At 35.2% G+C, this 19349-nt stretch overlaps 1 protein-coding gene and 1 non-coding gene across 2 annotated transcripts in view; both read right to left on the reverse strand.

Moving 5' to 3' along the window:
* The window catches only part of LOC138699517 (uncharacterized), a 14940-nt gene extending 378 nt beyond the window's left edge, over positions 1-14562 (reverse strand). The window contains exons 1-4 of the mRNA XM_069825466.1: positions 14119-14562; positions 6095-7101; positions 5166-5356; positions 579-744 (exon numbers count right to left, since the gene is read on the reverse strand). Of these exons, the coding sequence (XP_069681567.1) occupies positions 579-744; positions 5166-5356; positions 6095-7069 (1332 nt within the window). The 5' untranslated portion in view covers positions 7070-7101; positions 14119-14562. The remainder of the gene's footprint in view (positions 1-578; positions 745-5165; positions 5357-6094; positions 7102-14118) is intronic.
* TRNAC-GCA (transfer RNA cysteine (anticodon GCA)) lies at positions 7-82 on the reverse strand. Its single transcript has one exon. It is a non-coding gene; the product is annotated as a tRNA-Cys (tRNA).
* Positions 14563-19349: the final 4787 nt, after the last annotated feature.

A 19349-nucleotide genomic window follows, 5' to 3' on the forward strand; every position in this document is an offset into this window, starting at 1 on the left:
AATTCGTACCGACACCGGGTATCGAACCCAGGACCTCTCAGCTCTGCAAGCTGAGCGCTCTTTCCAACTGAGCTATGCCGGGACACGATCCACGGTGCCGGCCGAACCTCTCTCATAATGCTTTTTACAGCCTTACTACCTGCATTTGAGACGATACACGTCAGATATGCAGGAGCGCATATTTAAATGACTTTATGGCCATATTCAACTTCAGTTTGTGAAAACTGCTAACAGTTAATACATTACATATTCATTATGAGGTCTCGCCCACCTCACTGAATATTACACGACTACTCTGAAGTAGCCAATGTGTATTATTACTGTTTAATACGAGAAAAATTCGTACCGGCACCAGAAATCGAACCCAGGACCTCTCAGCTCTGCGCGCTGAGCGCTCTTTCCAACTGAGCTGAGAGGTCCTGGGTTCGATTCCTGGTGCCGGTACGAATTTTTCTCGTATTAAATAGTAATAATACACATTGGCTACTTGTAGTCGTGTAATATTCAATGAGGTGGGCGAGACCTCATAATGAATATGTAATGTATGCTCATTCATATTGTTACTCATCCTGGCTCACCTAGTCCTTGTACACTCCGTACACTATAGCAACGGCGTTCAGAGAATTGTTCTCAAATGTTGCAAGCGAATAATTGTCTTGCTCAGCATCCCATAGAAAACCAGTAATCATACGCACAGTCTGACTCAGCTTCTGACAAATTCGAACTATTGCTATGAGTTTGTACCTACAACAAAAATAGAAGACGAGTAAAAATTTCGAGCTTTCTCTTTAATGAATCACATGAGAGCCAAATCCTAGCAATTCCTGCCCATAGAACATCCCACTATTCATCCTCTTTTACTGTCTCAGTCCCCTGTGAATGGAATTCTCTACCTCAGAAGATTAGGGACTGTCAGAAAATAACCACTTTCAAGAAAAGGCTAAACGATTTCTTACGGGTGCAGTCAAATTGAAGTTACAATTGCGATCGAGTTTAATAATTTAATTTAATTTAGGTATGACTATCATTACTATTGCTATTATTATTATTATTATTATTATTATTATTATTATTATTACATAATTATTTTATTGGTGTTGTGAAGATGAAAAGAATTGTCATTGTATTATATTAATTATGTATTATATTGTCTTGTATTGTAGTATTGTATTGCTTTGAATTGTATTGTATTAGTTATGTTATATTCATAGCATTGTAGTAATTTTCTATCATACTGGTTGAGTGGAAGAGAAGGCCGAATGGCCTTAACTCTGCCAATTAAAATAAACCATTATTGTTATTATAAAATCTAAAAGGGGTGGACAGTTCGCAATGTGAGGCTGCAATGATACCTCTATTTGAGGTTAGTCTTTCGATTTGGTGATATTCAGGAATCACCTGAGACTGTCTCAAAGATATCTTAAGAGATATAAATCACTCATCGGAATACACAGCTCAACCTTTCCTCCCATGAGAGATAGCACTAGATAGTACAGATAACCCAATATGATTGCATTGCTCAAGAATCTGCTGTGGTTAAAAAAAGTAGAGACTCAGGACTGTCCTTTCACCGACCAAGAATACTTAGAGGTCCTTGGTGGAACCCCTCAGAAGGACCAAGGTCGACCACCCAGCTGCTGGTCCCACGACCACGTCCTCAGCAGAGGTGAATGATCGATATTGGGACATCAGGAGCAGGGTATTATATTCCAAAATATCAAGAAAGTTATTTCATACCATATTCATCCTCCTCCAGTCTTGACACTGAATTGCTAGCTATTGATGCTGCTCTTCAGTGTGTTACTCAAATTTCTGAAAAATCTATTTGCATACTTACCGACTCCAAGGGGGCTATATTTAATATAATTAAATATGTACCAAACCTATGTATATGCACATAGAATTATTCCAATTCAGAAACATATAAGTAAACCAAAAGAACTCCAAAAGGAAATAACATTTCAATGGATACCTAGTCATTGTGGTATACCTGGAAACGAGAAAGTCGATAATATTGCAAAACAGGCAACATATTTGCAACCAAGATCTCTTCAAGTGATATCTCTATCCAGTGCTTTTGCTTCAGTAAAGTCTCATTTTACAAACCTATGGATCAACAATTGGCTCTCTTCTGACAAAGGAAAAATTTTACAGTCTGTACAAAAGAAACCAAATGACCTGGAAATGTACAAAAACTTGCCCAGGCATGTTCAAACATTTTTAACAAGAGCCAGAACAGGTCACATTGTCACTCAATTGTACCTACACCAGATTTCTGATAATCATACTTGTTTGTGGTGTAATAATCATGATGAAGATCTGGAACACATTCTTCTATACTATCCATCCATAAACCACAAAAGAAGTAAATTAAAATCATCAGTACCAGTTGCAGAAGACACAGCCCTGCAGTATATATTGACTACACCCCAACTCTGGCTACTAGCAACAGGCATCTATATTGAACACTGATCAAAATACCCCTCATTTCTCGTGAAAAACAACAACTGAATAGACTACAATGGACTATAGTGGACTTTATGTTATCAGCAAACAGCTGAATACATTAAGAAGATTGATTGATCCAACAAGTATGGAGATAACGTGTAGTCACCACAATGATCTCAGTCATTATAGCTGTTTTTCGAAACCGGATTTAGCAACTTAGTGTAGCTACCCAAATTCATCATGATGCTGGGTGGGCACTGGTCCCATACACTGGTCGAAATTTCATGAGAAAATTTCTTCCCCCATGAGGAATGAAACTAGCATTCATTCCATAATGAGAGTCCAGGGATAATGCTTTAGACCAAGATGCCATGTCTTACAATGAAATTAATATTGCAGCAGATCACCTTGAAGATCATCTCATAACTTGTGAAGTTCTACCTGATGGATCCACCACAGAGAAATATTGGAGAGCAAGAACGCTAATGGCTTCGTTGCCAAAGCCCGGCATTAGATAACAACAACAACAACATATTGCAGCAGAGAAACAAGTAATTATACTCGTGGAAGTTTACTTGTCAAATTATTTAGGGTTTCAAATGTGATCTGGACTATATTAATTTGTGAAGGGGGGGTGTCATCATTCAAGTTGTTTACAATTTATATTATCGGTATTTTAAATTTTCTGTATTATTATTATTATTATTATTATTATTATTATTAATTTCATGTAGAAGTAGTTGACAAATCGACCCTCAAAAGTATTAACATTGTAACTCACTTTCTTATATTTTTCAGGATATGAAAATGAAGTTTTAAAATGATCGTGTAAATTAGTGTATACAGATATGTAGATTAACAATAAGATTTTACATACAATTGGGGAGGTTTAGAGTTACAATGATAGTACTGGAAGAAAAAGAAACAATTTAAGACCATATTAACTAGGATAACTCAAAACCATAAAAAATTGAGCTACAACGTTAGTACTTGGGTGGGTCGAAATGTCTTTAACCTTACCATGGGAAAAAAAAAAAAAAAAAAAAAAAAAAAAAAAAAAAAAAAAAAAAAAAAAAAAATGCAAAGACGTCATGTATGCTGATCACATCAAAATTTGCTCATCACTCTCAGTTAGCAGTCTTGTGGACAGATACTGGGAGGCCAGAGAAAAAAATGATGAATTTATAGACTATTTATTTTTAAGCTGATAATACCGGTATCCTTTTACTGACTGCACATTTCAGATAATGGCCATCAAATGACTGTGGACATATTTTATACTGTACATTTGATAACTGGGGACATTTTTGATACTGGGCATTAATGATGATGAATATTTTTGCAGTGGACTAATTGACTGATAATCACCTTCATCTCATTCAGACGCTACATAAGCAGAGTAGTTGATAAAGCGTCGTAAAATAACCAACTAAAAACAGCATTTTAGACATTATCTTTCATGTTTGTTTTTTCATGCTAATTGTTGACAGAATTAAAAGATCGGCAATAGAAAAATAAAACAAATGTATACATGGACTTACTCTATAGTTTATAACATAACTAGAATCAATATGAGTACAGTAAATGTTATCTTAATCCAAGAGAAAATGAAGTTCAGATCAAATATGAACCAGAGTAAATACGTAATCCGTGGCGCTACAGCCCGTGAAGATCCTAGACCGACCAGCTGGCTGCTGGCCTCACGCCCACATGCCGAAGCAGAGGTGGACGATCATCCAACCAGACTGGAGGTATCGTGTGGTTAGCACGATGATCCCCCAGCCATTATAGCTGGCATTCGGAACCGGATTTCTCTACCTATCGTAGCTCTCCAAGTGCATCACGATGCTGGGTGGGCACTGGTCCCATACACTGGCCGAAATTTCATGAGAAAATTTCTTCCCCCATGAGGACTCGAACCAGCGCGCATTCCGTAACACGAGTCCTAGGCATGATGCCTTAGACCACGATGCCACAGCGCGGGACATATGAACCAGAGTACCCATAAGAAATCTCTGTGTTGCCTGACCATTGGCTTGCTCAACATAAGTTATAAATTCAGTGCAGAGCAGAATTTGAATCCAGGACCCCTGACTTATATAAAAGTTAAGCCTACCGTTCTAGAACTGAACCTTGGTGATGGCACCATTCTTCTTGTAAATGTGTAAAGTTATTATACAAAGGTTCTAAAAACAGGTGACTTATGTACCTCACACTGTTGACTGTTTCTTAAAAAAATTGTTCAAAACTCTATGGACACTAGCAGCATATCATATCCCTATTTTTTTTCATCATATAGTGGAACTCCATTCCTATTCTTGGCTTGTCTGCTGACCAATATCTGTTATTACGTGATGCTACTTGGCCGTAAAGATGAAATAAATTTTCATCAGGAAAGAAAATCGATCTGGAATCAATTTCCCCATTACTAATGCTTTCTAACATCCAATACATTATACAAGTGAAGTCTAATGTTGTGTGATGAATTAACATGCGGATTGTTTCACGGCATATTTTCAGCAAAATAACGACACAGATCATACTGCTAATTGTATCCATGACGGAATTGTGCCAAACATTCACAGAAGCAAACAAAGGCAGTAGCATGGATATCTTACCATTAGCCTACCAGTATATAACACATCAACGCTCACTTAGACTCAGTATAATATATATGTGCTTGAAATCATCAGTCCATAGCTTGATGCCTACTGTACCTGTCAAATTTGAATTCTCTGACGGAATTATAAATGATGTCGCACATCTGGTGGGCAGTGTTAGGACTTTCAATCTCATCATACTCGACTCCATCCAAGTTTGAGTTTAGAGTTTGCGCTAGAATTTTTCCCACAAGTTCTGTATTGAATGGACGTTGTGATGTGAGACGATACGTGTTCATATGAAATGCCTGCCATACAATACAAAACAAACAAAACACTTTAGATAAAACAAAGTCATAGGCCTTTGGGATAATCTTCAATAAAGCTAATCGTATTTGCCGCCATTTTCAGCTTAAAAGGTCCACCATCACCAAGCAAAAGAATTTTCAGTTTATTCACGGCCACCTAAAACAATCAGATGTTCGCTACATGCTACTGTTGAACGAAATACGCACAAGATGCCCACCGGCGAGGGGTGGCTTTCATACATGCGCTCTCAATTTTAGTGGAAAAAAGCATGCACAAATGAATGCATTTCGTTCACTCTTGCATGCATCGCTTGAATGCTTAATGTTGAAAGAAAGTTGAACTGTGTAGATGGACGTTTAAACCGATTTTGTTTTATTTTTAATAGTCATCCTGTGATATCTGCTTTGCTATTTCTTTTAGTTTTGAGTTTAATGGCATATATACAGCACATGAATATAAATTTAGTAGACTATGGTAGGCCTACTGGTACGTAAAATTATAAATGGGAGGAGGAATGAGATAGATATGAAATGTTTAGTAATTTAAGCAGATTACAGTCATTAAGTGACTACAGAGAAATTAAAAAAATTGGGAACAAGAAGAATAAATAAGAGTAAACTCTAGGGAAGAACGAATGGGTTTAGCATGGTGCTGATTAGAAATTTGGAGATTAAAAAAATTGCAGCTGTAAGTAACTTTCATTTAAATTTTTTTAACCAAATAGAGAATAGTCTTACCGGTACCCAAGTTCTAGTCTTGATATCGAAAAGAGACTTCAATGTTAACTTCCTGGCCAAGGCTTTGGAAGTCGATCCCGTAGAGTCGCATGCTTGTATGTCACTCCTCTGGCGTAATATGGACAAACTGCTGTGTCCACGTCTGCTCAGATAGCTGAGGTATGCCTTATACGCATCAAATCCATCATCTCGCCTTAAACGTCGGTTGCTGTGAGCAAAGTTTGTCTCGATATTTTTTTCTTGTTTTTCCCCACGCAAACTGCTCTTCTGGTGGGAAAAATATTTGTTCTTTTGTCCATCAGGATCTGTGTCGACCTTTTTATCTTTCTTTTCCCCACCTGAATTACCCTTCCATCGGGGAAATTCTTGACTCTTTTGTCGGCCAGGATCTGTATCGATGTTTCTATCTTCTTTTTTTCCATTTAAACTGACCTTCTGTCGGGCAAAGATCGTGTAGATTTTCTCTTTTTTCCAGTCTGAACTGAATCCGTCTGTGTCTTTTTTAATCTCTATCTGCTTCTTTTCCGTAGAACTGTTCTTCCGACGCACACGATTGGTGGAATTCTTTTGATCTTGTTTTCTCACAGCCAACTCACTTGTAAAATTGGTACCAACAATGCTTTTCACTTGCTTCCTTCCTATGTCTTTGTCATGTTCAATATTAATGTCATAATTTCCCTTTTTTCTATCATTTAGATTGATTTTATCATCTCCTTTCTGAGATATTCTGCTTATATTGTGGACTATTCCACTCAAACGTGGTTTATGTTGTGTTACATTTGCAAGGATAGGCCTACTGCTTGTTTGCTTTTTCTCCGTAAAACTGCTTTTATATCGTGCAAACTTGATACTGATGTCATTTTGTTTTTTTTCACCTGCGAGGCGTATGAAGTTTGCATCTGATAGAATATTTGTGTTCCCTGAAGTCTTGAGTTTAAAATCGTGGGGTATGCCTCGTCTTTGAAATTCCACCATCTTGAAATATAAAGTCAGTTCTTCTCAGGTCGCTGTAATTGATAGAAAATACATTATTTTTAACCTAAAACATAATTTAGAATGGGAGGAAAATAAATTCTTTAAATCCCTTCAATTCAACAGTGAACTCTGGGCTGAGGCTTGAAGATCCCGTAGCTATATATAGTTGTACCACATACAAAATAATTTTATTATGGCGGACTCTTCAAGGGTGCTATATAAATCGTATTTTAAGTACTGGTCTTTACGAAACAAATATACCGTACATTAAATACCTCGGAAAAAACATGTAATAATATTGTATGTTTTCATATTTCGTAAATAACAAATTAAGAAAACATGTATAATATCATAATTATCACATTGATATTTCATTGTAATAATTTTCTGTCATTAAATTTTACATTTCTATCATAAACTTCAAATAAAAGTATAAAAAATATGTTAGTTTTATTTATGAATAGGGTAAGTGACGGTATTAACGCCATACAGGTTATAACGCCATCTAAGATCCATTTTTGGTCCTACAGAATTATCTGTTATGGTTACCATTGGTTGTTAATGGAGGAAAATTCTCTCCGGTGCTGGGGAACGAAACCCGGGTCTTCGGTTCTACGCACCGAGTGCTCTAACCGGTTTGGTGCTGTGGATTGAGCCTCGGTGTAGCTCAGTAGTTAGAGCGCTTGGTGCATAGAACTGAAGACCCGGATTCGATCCCCGGCACCGGAGAGAATTTTTCTCCATTAATAACCAATGGTAATCATAACAGATAATTCTGTAGGACCAAAAATTAATCTTTACGTAGATTATTCGCCAATAGTGGAATCCCGGCCACCAAGTCACTGAAATGAGTGCACTCCTTGTATGATAACAGTTGACTTAATATGTCAACATGTATGTCGAACATGGAGTAAGGTCATAGGGAAAAGGAGAAAGATTCGACCCGGTGCTGTGGATTGAACCTCGGCGTAGCTCAGTGGTTAGAGCGCTCGGTGCGTAGAACCGAGGACTCGGGTTCGAACCCCGGGGCCAGAGCGAATTTTTCTTCTTTAATAACCAATGGCCATATAATATTATGTCACAATTGAAGGGTACACGGGAAAAACGAACAATGTCACAATACTGTTAAGGGTGATACCATTATCTAATTCACTATATTGCTACAAACTTTAGTGTGTTTTTTTTACCAAAAGTGGTAAAGGAGAATTTAAATCACGGATACACTCTCATTTCCTTCATTTCAAATAGAAATATCAATAAATTTAGCAGCAATATACTGAAATATATCATCATCTCATCCTTAATGGAAATGTGACATTGTTCGTTTTTCCCGGGTACCCTTCAATTATTTACGTGAAAATCTGTATTCAGAGAAGTGTGGTGTTTAGAGTAACTTTTCTTCAACATCTGGAACCAACAATGAAACGGATTTCTGTCTTTAGTGTGAGTTTAACAACATTAAAGTGAAGAAGTGCGCGCTTGAGCAGATCGGCGAGTGACGTGAAGATTCTATTCTGTATAAAGTAAGTACATTTGAAATACACCATGTCTGTCTCTAAAGTTAAGTCCCACTTGCAGTAATTTATAGTGCATAGCCTGGCGGACAATTTATGATAAATCAGGTGACATGTGCAAGAATAGTCCATCCGGTTTTATTTTGATTGGGATACGCATATTAAATATACATGTATGTATGTATGTATGTATGTATTTATTTACACTGCAAGTGGGCAAGCACTGGGTGGCAGTGGTATATACAATATTAACAATACACAATAAAATGATAAGCAATACACAATAAAATGTACAATACATAATACAATTTACAACACATATACAATTTTATACACAATACAATTTAACACAATAATAATAAAACATAAAATAAAATACCTAATTTTACAACACAACCTACATAATTATGTATAGGTCCTACATAAGTTTCAATAGTCTTTCACTTTACTCTCATCTCATTCCCTGTAGTGGCACTATGACGCACTTCACTGACACTTTAGCACACATTTCACTGACACTCTGTAACACATTTCACTTACACTATAGAACACATTTCATTGACGCTATAAATTATCACTGATCGGAACTGTTCACTGCACTGTAAAACCATAACTTCACTGACTCACCTCGCTTCACTGATACAACAGTTCAAATAAGTCAAATAATTGCATCCTTATAAACAGAACTACATTTAAACTAAACATTTCTAGTCTAAGGCCCTCTTACACGCTATTTTTAAATAATTTACAATTCAAACCAAGGAAGTAAACTCGTCAGGCTAGATAAATACATGTCACCTTAAAAAATTAAATGTTGAATGACACCTTAATTTTAATTTGCACTTTATACACAACTTTTTTAATTTTTCTTGAATCTCCTTAAGGAAGGACAGCCCTCAAAGACCGCTGCAGGTAGGTCATTCCAATCATTTATAGTTCTATTTAAAAATGAGAATTTACCTACATCCGTTTTCTGTTTCCTACATTTGATTTTAAAATCATGATCGTTCCTACCATAGTACGTTGGCTTTTCTAACCGAGCCGTTATGTCTACCCATGCTTTCTGACCTAGATGTGCTCTATACAATGATGTTATTCTAGTTTTCCTACGTCTGTTTCCCATTTAAGTTCTTTTATCGTATCGTTCCCATCTTCTCTTTTACCTTTAACAAATTTAGCTGCCCTATACTGGATTCTTTCTAAGCAATTTATCTGATATATTCTATAGGGATCCCAACACGTAGTTCCGTATTCCATTAACGGTCGCACTAACGTTAGATATGCTATTTCCCTCGATTTGGGGCTAGCCTTTCTCAAGATTCTCATAATAAAGTGAAGTGCCCTCCATGCTTTGCCTGTAACATTATCAACATGCTCTCCCCAAGAAAGTTTGGAGTTTAAATACACTCCTAGGTATTTACAACATTGTTCTTGCCGAATTACAACACCACTGAATTCGTAATTAAGACTAGTTTCCTCTCGGGTTTTACAAAATGTTATAGATTCACTTTTAGAACCATTTATTTTCATCCTATGCTTTAACGCCTAGTTATAAATGTTAGAAGACATTCTCTATTCTCCATTCACTAAAAAGATTGCATCATTATCCATCTAAATTAAAACAGACGCTGGTACAGACACTCATTCTACCTCACTTCGATTATTGCGACGTTTTATTCAGTGATCTCAGGATTGATTCCGCTCAGAAACTACAGCGTGTTCATAACGCGTGCGTCCGCTTCATTTGTAATGTTCGATATTACGATCATATCTCACCTTCTTTCGAGAAGTTATCATGGCTTAGGTTACATGAGAGGAGAAATCTGCACTCACTTCCTCTCTTATATCGAATTATGCACACTTGAGCCCCCTATTATTTATTCGCTCGTTTTCATACTCTCTCTCGCTATCATAATATTAATACTCGATCACAACGCGATAACACGCTAGAAATTCCACTTCACACATCATCTCTGTATTCCTCATCTTTCACTGTTGCTACCTCTCGTCACTGGAACTCTCTGCCGCCTGAAGTCAAGGGTTACCGAACATCGAAATCTTTCAAATCCAAGTTAGTAAATTATCTTATGACGAGTTGCCAAACTAACTTACTATTATGACAAGTGTTGTATTGCATGTTTCCACTATTCACATTTTTTTTATGTTCTAGTGATATTTAACTTATTTTATATTTTTGTTTTCATATTTTCCGATAATGGTATATCTATAATGTGATAAGTTGAGCTATATATAATCATAATTTTCCTTACTGTGTGTACTTAAAAATATTGTATTCATTGTATGCTTTGTACTGCACTATTTTATTATTACTATTAGTATTATTATTATCATTATTATTATTATTATTATTATTATTACTATTCTTATTTATTATTATTATTATTATTATTATTATTATTATTATTATTATTATTACTATTATTATTAATAATTGTCTTATTTTTTTATACTTTATACTTTGTATGTCTCATTTATTTTGACCTGCTGTTCACATTTTAGTATGTTTTTTTTTTTCTTTCTGTATGTTATATATTATGTCTGATTTCTTCTTACTTGTTGTTTACATTTTATTATTATTATCTTATTCAGTTTTGTGTGTAAAATTGTAGTGTACTTTGTAAATATGTAGTGTTTTTTGTAACGCAGTTTTACTCCTGGTTGAGTGTTAGAGAAGGCCGTATGGCCTTAACTCTGCCAAGTTAAATAAATTATTATTATTATTATTATTATTATTATTATTATTATTATTATTATTGATTTAATTACAGTTTCTCTATTAGTGGTGCAGAAAAATAATATTGCGTCTTTCATTTCGATAAAAATGATTGTGCTACACAAGTGCAACGCTCTTTTTGGACGAGATATGGTAAGGAGGCACCCAACAGGAAGGTGATAAAGAAGTGGCATCATAAACTTGTCACGACTGGTTGTTTGTGCTCACAGAAAAAGACCGGACATCTAATGAATGTGTTATGCTGAGCATGTACGGAAGTGTTTTCAACGTAACCCTCAGAAGTCCTTGTGGAGAGCCTCTCGTGAGCTGGAAATACCGCACCAGACAGTGTGGAAGGTGCTACACATGTCACGATATAAACTGTACGGCCCTTTTTTTATGGAGTCTACGGTCACTGATATAACCTACCTCGACATACTGCAATCGTGGTTAATGCTTCAACTGAATAAAGATTCCAATAATTACCTGTACGAGCAGGATAGCGCACCTCCCCACTATCAATGTGAAGTTCATGCCTATCTCAATCTCACACTTCCCCAACGTTGGATAGGACGAGTAGAAGACATGGACAACGCTTATGGCCGCCGCGATCTCCTGATTTAACCTCTTGCGATTATTTCTTCTGGGGTTATATAAAGGACAAAGTCTACGTGCTACCTCTACCACGAGACCTGCAGTATCTACGAATGAGTATTGAAGAAGCCGCAGCCACGGTGATACCCGACATGTTATTCAGAGTCTGACAGGAGTTGGAATATCGCATCGATATTTTGTCGCGTCACACATGGCGCTCATATCGAATCGCTTTAATGAAACAAAATCTGGGAACCTTGTGCACCATATGAGCCATAAAAGACTGCCTAAGATTAAATACTATTTAAATAAAAATAATATTAGAGACCTAGGCCTATAGTGAAAGGTGAAATGTTATGAGAAATTCGTTTATAGCCTTTGTGTTCTGAAGTTTAGTGTTGGTGATGTTTTAAAATTTATAATAGTATATTATGATAATTAATAACAGCGGTCTCTAACGTAAGAATAATCGACCGGACTTGAGTACCACGAAACGTGCGACATGAGTAGCACAAAGAAAACTGGACTCTGTTCACTATGTGAAGACGGTTATGCACCACTCAATAACAGTGACCTTGATTTAATTTGTTAAGTTGTATGGTAATGAGTATTGATTCTTTTTTGTTGTCCCTAATCTTATTAATGTTATAAAGTAATCTTACTTACATTTGTGATTTCTGCCTATAAACATGTTTCTTTGTTCTAAAAAAAATAAGCGGTGTTATTAGCTTCACTGCAGATAATAGAGGCAATATGCGTCATACTTTTATTTACTTGTATCGTTGTAAAACCTTGTCACAATTATAACTTTCAAACGTGCTTTCGCATTTCTAGTCAATTGTAACACATTTTTTTAACTGATAGCGTTAATATCTTCACTTACCCTCGAATGTATTTTGTTTCGGGCTTCTCAACCTTTTTGCCCTTTCACCATTCATCACATTATAATTATTCTCTTCTGTTTTTACTAAAAAATAATGCACATAAAATTGAAAATGTTTTACTTTATTTATTATAAATAAATATTTATCTTATTCATTTATATTTTAAAGTCCTCATTCCCTCCTAAAACCCTCCTGGTTGGGGACCACTCGTTTAGATTACACGAGTGTGTCGCAGGATTTTAAATTAGGCTACACCTTTAGTGTATTTCATGTTGGAAAAAGTTGAAAAGCTGACTTTGGCAAATCGAATTATTTTAAAGAATTTGAAAAAAGTTTGCACGTAAATTACATTTAAGAAAGAAACCCACGTAAACTGTAATTATGAAGTATAATTCAATAATAGTTTATATTTTCAGTCAAAACACTTATCAGTATGTGAAGTCAGAAAATAATTCTGTTACATCATATTATAATTTAAAGGTCACAAATATTTTCGACTTATATAAAAAGTCACCTTCAGGTGAATCCTTAAGCAAACAATTTTGAAATTAGGTGAGGGACTAATCAGGTACATTTTGATCTAGTAGTTGAATGCACATGCAGGCATTTTACAAATATATAGTTGTCATGACTCTGAGTTAAATGGTTCACATACAAAATAAAACACTTATTTACATAGATAACTGAAATCTCTCATTTGCGTGTATATGAAACTATTGGCATCTATGGCCTAATGTTAAAAACTTGTGCAGTCAAGTAATTAACTTACACTATATGTCAAAAGGTTAAAATTAAAATATAAATGTTATAAACATGATGAGTTCTGCAGTATTAATTAATGTGTTGTAGGGTGGAGGGAGTTCGCAGTCTGTTTCACCGCGGTGAAAGGCATATTTGTAAGATGTACAGTTGATAGAGTCCAGACAGTGAAGGCCTGTTTCACCCGGCGTTACATTGCAGTCGAAAATATTTGTGACCTTTAAATTATAATATGATGTAACAGAATTATTTTCTGACTTCACATACTGATAAGTGTTTTGACTGAAAATATAAACTATTATTGAATTATACTTCATAACACTTTTCTGAAACAATATGACCTTTAAATTTGTAATTATGAAGAAAACGTGCAATCATTATTCTTAATCTGGGAGTGTGTCCAAGATTAATTTCAGGAACGGAGTTATTTCCGAGGAATGGTTGCCTATCTGGGGCTGATATCCAAACTGTTTCTCGTTGATATAGTCTTTAATTAATTATTTTAATTAATCAATTTAATTAACAATAAAACCTTGAAATAACAAATCAACTCTATAAACTTACCTTCAATATCCTGCAATTGAAACTAAAGTCACCAAAGCTCACAAGAAATAACAAGAATCACATAAACAAAATCTTTCTGACAACAGTTGTAACCTACACATCAGACGCCTGCGTGTTTGCAAATTGCTTGCGAGATTTATAAATATGCATTAAACAATGAAGCTGGGAAATTAAACTCAGTAGCTACGGATCGTAATAGTTATAAAAAATTCCGCAAGAGATCGCAACATTGTGCTATGCAGTCAATGGCAAATGTATGAAAACATATTTGTTATTCTTAAAATACGAACAACATACAAGAATAAGAAATAATATTTAACATTTTCACAATTTTAAAATATAGATGAAAGTTGATTTATAATAATGGTTCCCAAGCTTTCGCTATAATAAAATATTAGCAACAGTGCAGTCGATATCCTTTTCTTGACCATACCACACTTTTACCACAATGCAATGAACATTATTTTAATATTATTTTGATAGTGGAAAGGAATATTTATACCGAATACTCCAGTTACAAAATAATTTTATTTTCCACAATTATCATCAATCGTCGCAAGGATCTGTTCCGAGAATCACCCAGGCTTCATCCTTCCGACACTTCTCCGGCCGACAGATCTATATTGTAATGCTCACTTAGGTATTCTGAGGTCCCTCAACAGTAGCAGATTATCCATCCATGCTTGTTTATATTCCTTGATTTCCTCCACTATATTGTTTGATTTTAGCTTCTGTCTTATTACCTCACTAGCCGTACCCGTGCGCTCCGCTGCACCCGTTATAAATAAATATAAAGTAATTACATAATTAAAATAGGACATTTGATCCAGGGAACATTCGTGTTTGATAGAAGGATAAATCTTTTAATATGTTACTTAATTTAAATTGCATCCAAATAATTAAAATGCGATCATTTTGGTCCAGAGACACTCATTTCGTGCAATGACAATTCCTTCAACATGTTTCTTAATTTTTATTACATGCAACCATAGTTTAATGAAGATTGACATCATTTAGTTTTTAATGTGTATATTTTATTTTACTTGTTATATGTTTCCATTGAATTACGGTAATAACTTAATTTTAACCCTTGTTTTCTACGTGTTCAGTAAATGGCGCTTGGCCCACTATGGTTCTGAACCCTTCAAATAACTTAAATTATATTATATAATATTACATATTATATTATATTATATTATATTATATTATATCAGAAGTTACTGTAATAACATTATAGCATTATGTCCATCTAGAGAAACTACACTTTCCAATGGCGAAATAATAATTAATTATACAAATCGGTTAATTTACCTTCCGATATTACTTCATACAAACACAGAAACATTCTCTGTAGGCTATCTTTCATAGCTTTCGATTGTTGCTGCCCAAGGCCCCTTATAGACGAAGTCATTTGTTTTTTAATTCATTACACGGCCTTAGATGGCACTTATTTTAATTTTAAAACTCATTTATCTCATTAAATATCAGTCCTATAAAAATGTTTCAAGGAATAAAACTTATCGCAAATTATTTTTAAAGAAACTTTTGTTATGTAACATTTTTCACAAAAAACAATAATAAGCGAGATATTTTCATTTATTTAATTCAGGCCCCCTTATAACCCCCCTTTTAAATAATGAATTTTGAATGTCATATAGCCTAAAATCTAAGTTACAACGAACTTAATTTATATTCCAATTTTCATCGAAATCCGTCAGCCATTATCGCGTGAAAAGGTAGCAAACATACAGACAGACAGACAGACATACAAACAAAAATTTCAAAAAAGCTATTTTCGATTTCAGGGTGGTTAATTATATATGTTAGGACCAATTATTTTTGGAAAATCGAAAATTACCAGAAAAATTTCGGCTACAGATTTATTATTAGTATACTGTAGATTAGGGATGTCATTTCTACGTGTAACGTCAATAGGTGATCTTAGAAATATCGTTTGTTGAGCCTCAAGTCTTTTCTCTTTTATTTGAAGAGATAATTGAAATACCATGGGAGAGGTGACAGGAGGAAGAAGAATAAAGTGCAAATTTGTCGATGATATGGCGTTGGTAGCAGAAGAGAAGACGATACTAAGGGTCATGCTGTGAGCAGCATGGGATCAAGATAAATGCAAACAAAATGAAGACCATGGTTATCGCAAGAAAACTAAAGAAGGTATACTTGCGAATTCGAAATGAGGCAGTGGAACAAGTGGACAGCTTCAAATGCTTTGGGTGTACTATAAGTACTAACATGAGCTGTTGCCAGTAAGTCAAAAGGATGATAGCTATGGAAAAAGACGTTTTAATATAAAAAGGAGCATCTTCTTCGGACCTCTGGAAAAAGAACTAAGGAAGAGGCTAGTAAAGTTCTTTCTGTGGAGTGTGGCATTGTATGGGGCAGAAATATGGACATTAAGATGAATTGAAGAGAAACGACTACAAGCATTTGAAATGTGGATATGAAGAAGAATGGAGCTTGTGAAATGAACCGACAAACTAAGAAATGAAGCTGTGTTAGAAAGAGTGGATAAAGAAAGAATAATATCGAAACTGATCTGGAAGAGAAAAATAAACTGATTGGGTTACTGGCTAAGAGAAACTGCTTACTGAAGAATGCACTGGAAGAAAAGTTCGGAGCAGAAGAAGACATCAGATGATAGACAACACTAAGGTGCATGGATCACATGAGGAGACTAAGAGGAAGGCAGAAAATATGAAAGATTAGAGAATGCTAGGTTTGCAGACCTGTCCTTGGACAGAACACTATTAATGAATGAATTGAAATGTAATTGCATTTTTGGCAATTAGAGCTACCCAAATCCTAACTATGTAGACAGCCCGTAAATCACGACTGTAAAGGGGGTTTGCATATACAAAAATTGAAGCAGAGAAAATGTTATGTATTTTTCTCAATGATTTATTAACCACATTTAAAAATTCTATTTTTTTTTCTGCATTACAAATGAAGTTATTTCCGCCAATTATAATCACATTGCACAATATACAGAATGTCCGAGAAAAACCTAGTGAAAAAAAACATCTCAGAAACTACAGCATTTATTGTGTCGATGTTCACACGTTTATAAACAGAAAGTAATAAAGTTTTGTTAGATCACTTGCAGTGAGCTATGCGCATGCGCAAACCTTTGCATGAGGAGAAACAAAAAATGTTATAATAAAATATATACAATACAATAATAATAAAACCACAAAATTTAATAATTCTGTTCTTCTTCTTCTCCTTGCTAAGAAGGATTAGGTCCCCAGGATCTGTTCCGAGACTTATTCAGGCTCCATCCTTCCGAACTTCTCAGGTCATCCCACTTTTCTCCGGTTGACAGGTCTGTATTGTAATGCCCACTTACGTATTCTGAGGTCACTCACCAGTAGCAGATGATCCATCCATGCTTCTTTATACTCCTTGATTTCCTGCACTATATTCTTTGTTTTTAGCTCCTGTCTTATTACTTTTTAGGGATACGTGAAACACCAAAAGGTGATCTTAGAATAATTCAAGCATTAGTATATATTATTAAATATTTAGAATGTATTTGTATAAAAAATAATACACTGTATGGTATACAATGTTGAAATAAATAACTAGGTTGATTCTTAACAATACAAAATGTGACATAAAACATATATTATTGAATTCTGATGATGATGATGATGATGATGATGATAATGATGGTGATTACTGAAAATGTTTCCAGGAATTTACTCTAGAACTAAATTATCACAATAATGGGTGTTTCGAAGATGACACATTCTTTCGTGCATGTTACACACAAATTTAGTCCCTTTATTATGTTGCGAGCGATATCATTGCTTCCTTGAACTATTATTCAAAAGACACAATGGGTGGTATTCATAGACATTTCGCAGCACGCGCTACGAGCGTACTAAGCTAGCCCCGGCTATCCACTGGTTAATACAGTCGCGACGCTGTTATTCCCGGCATGACTCCTCCTCTTTGCTTACGTCTTAGGAAGTGAAGGCTCTATAAAGTCTAGGTAGGTAGTATCGTTCGCCATTTTTGTTCTTTCGTTGCCGAGCTACCATACGAGGAATCTATTTGCCACACCGTTAAACATTATCATGTCGTAGTTCCTATGATAATAAATCAAACGCACTGTAATTCAGCAAATAATTGAGCGGCATTATTTGCCGTCTTCGTGTGCTTTCTGCGAACGCCAACGAAAGAGCCAAAATAGCGGGCGATTATAATAAGTATTTATTGAGCCTTAAGAAATGAATAACGTCTTCCTCAGCGAATCACAAGACGCACAGGTTTAAATGTAGCCGACCTGCAACGCGATTGTCTGCAGTAAATTAGAGCGACGGGACTATAGTACAGAATTCAAATCATATCCTATCGCTAACACTGGTTTATGAATACGAAAAACGCTGATAATCCACCGAAAGCCCGCGCTAAAAATGTCTATGAATACGGCCCAATAAGACCTTGCCTCAGTGATGCACTCAGGAGTAACAAAAATGTTTTGTTTCTAGAGTTCGGGTGTGTAATTTACCAGAATGCGTCACTTGTACACTCTGTTTTTGTCCTAATCAGCAGGGCAAGGATTTGCTTGAAGGTATTATTTTTACTGATACGTCATATTTAACCCTCCAGCGGTCGCGTGGATCATAATAGTGATCCAGTACTTTATTTATGATTGGTGATCCGAGATGGCAGCACTTATTGTATCTGTCATCTTGATACCTTTCATTCGTATATTTCTCTACTCTTTCAACTAGTCTCTGTAATTGGCAAGTGTTTTCTTGGCTCGTAATAAAGTTGGTGCGTTCGTGGATCACGACTGTGCTTCGCAAAGATGTTCTCAGTCTTTAAATTTATGTTTTTACAGCATTTATTATAATATATAATTGGACAAACAATTTTTTTGTGAATTTTGAAAACATGAATATAATTAGACTCTTTGGAATATGTATAACATGTAAACAAGGTACGTTAGAATTTAACACAAGAAAGTCTTATCATACATATTCCAAAGTGATACAGTGTTAAAATTTGTGTAATCAAGATAATTAGACTCTGTTAATGTGTAATAGTCCTTCATCCTAATGGACAAGAGCCAGAAATTGCAGAACAAGAGGCAGATCTTCAACAGCTGCATTGCACCTGTACTTCTATATGGGGCGCAATCCTGGTCACTCACCAAGAAACAGGCATTAATATTAGGAAGATGCCAAAGAAGAATGGAAAGGAAA

The sequence above is a fragment of the Periplaneta americana genome, chromosome 5 (assembly GCF_040183065.1).
Source record: "Periplaneta americana isolate PAMFEO1 chromosome 5, P.americana_PAMFEO1_priV1, whole genome shotgun sequence".
NCBI classification, from domain to species: domain Eukaryota; kingdom Metazoa; phylum Arthropoda; class Insecta; order Blattodea; family Blattidae; genus Periplaneta; species Periplaneta americana.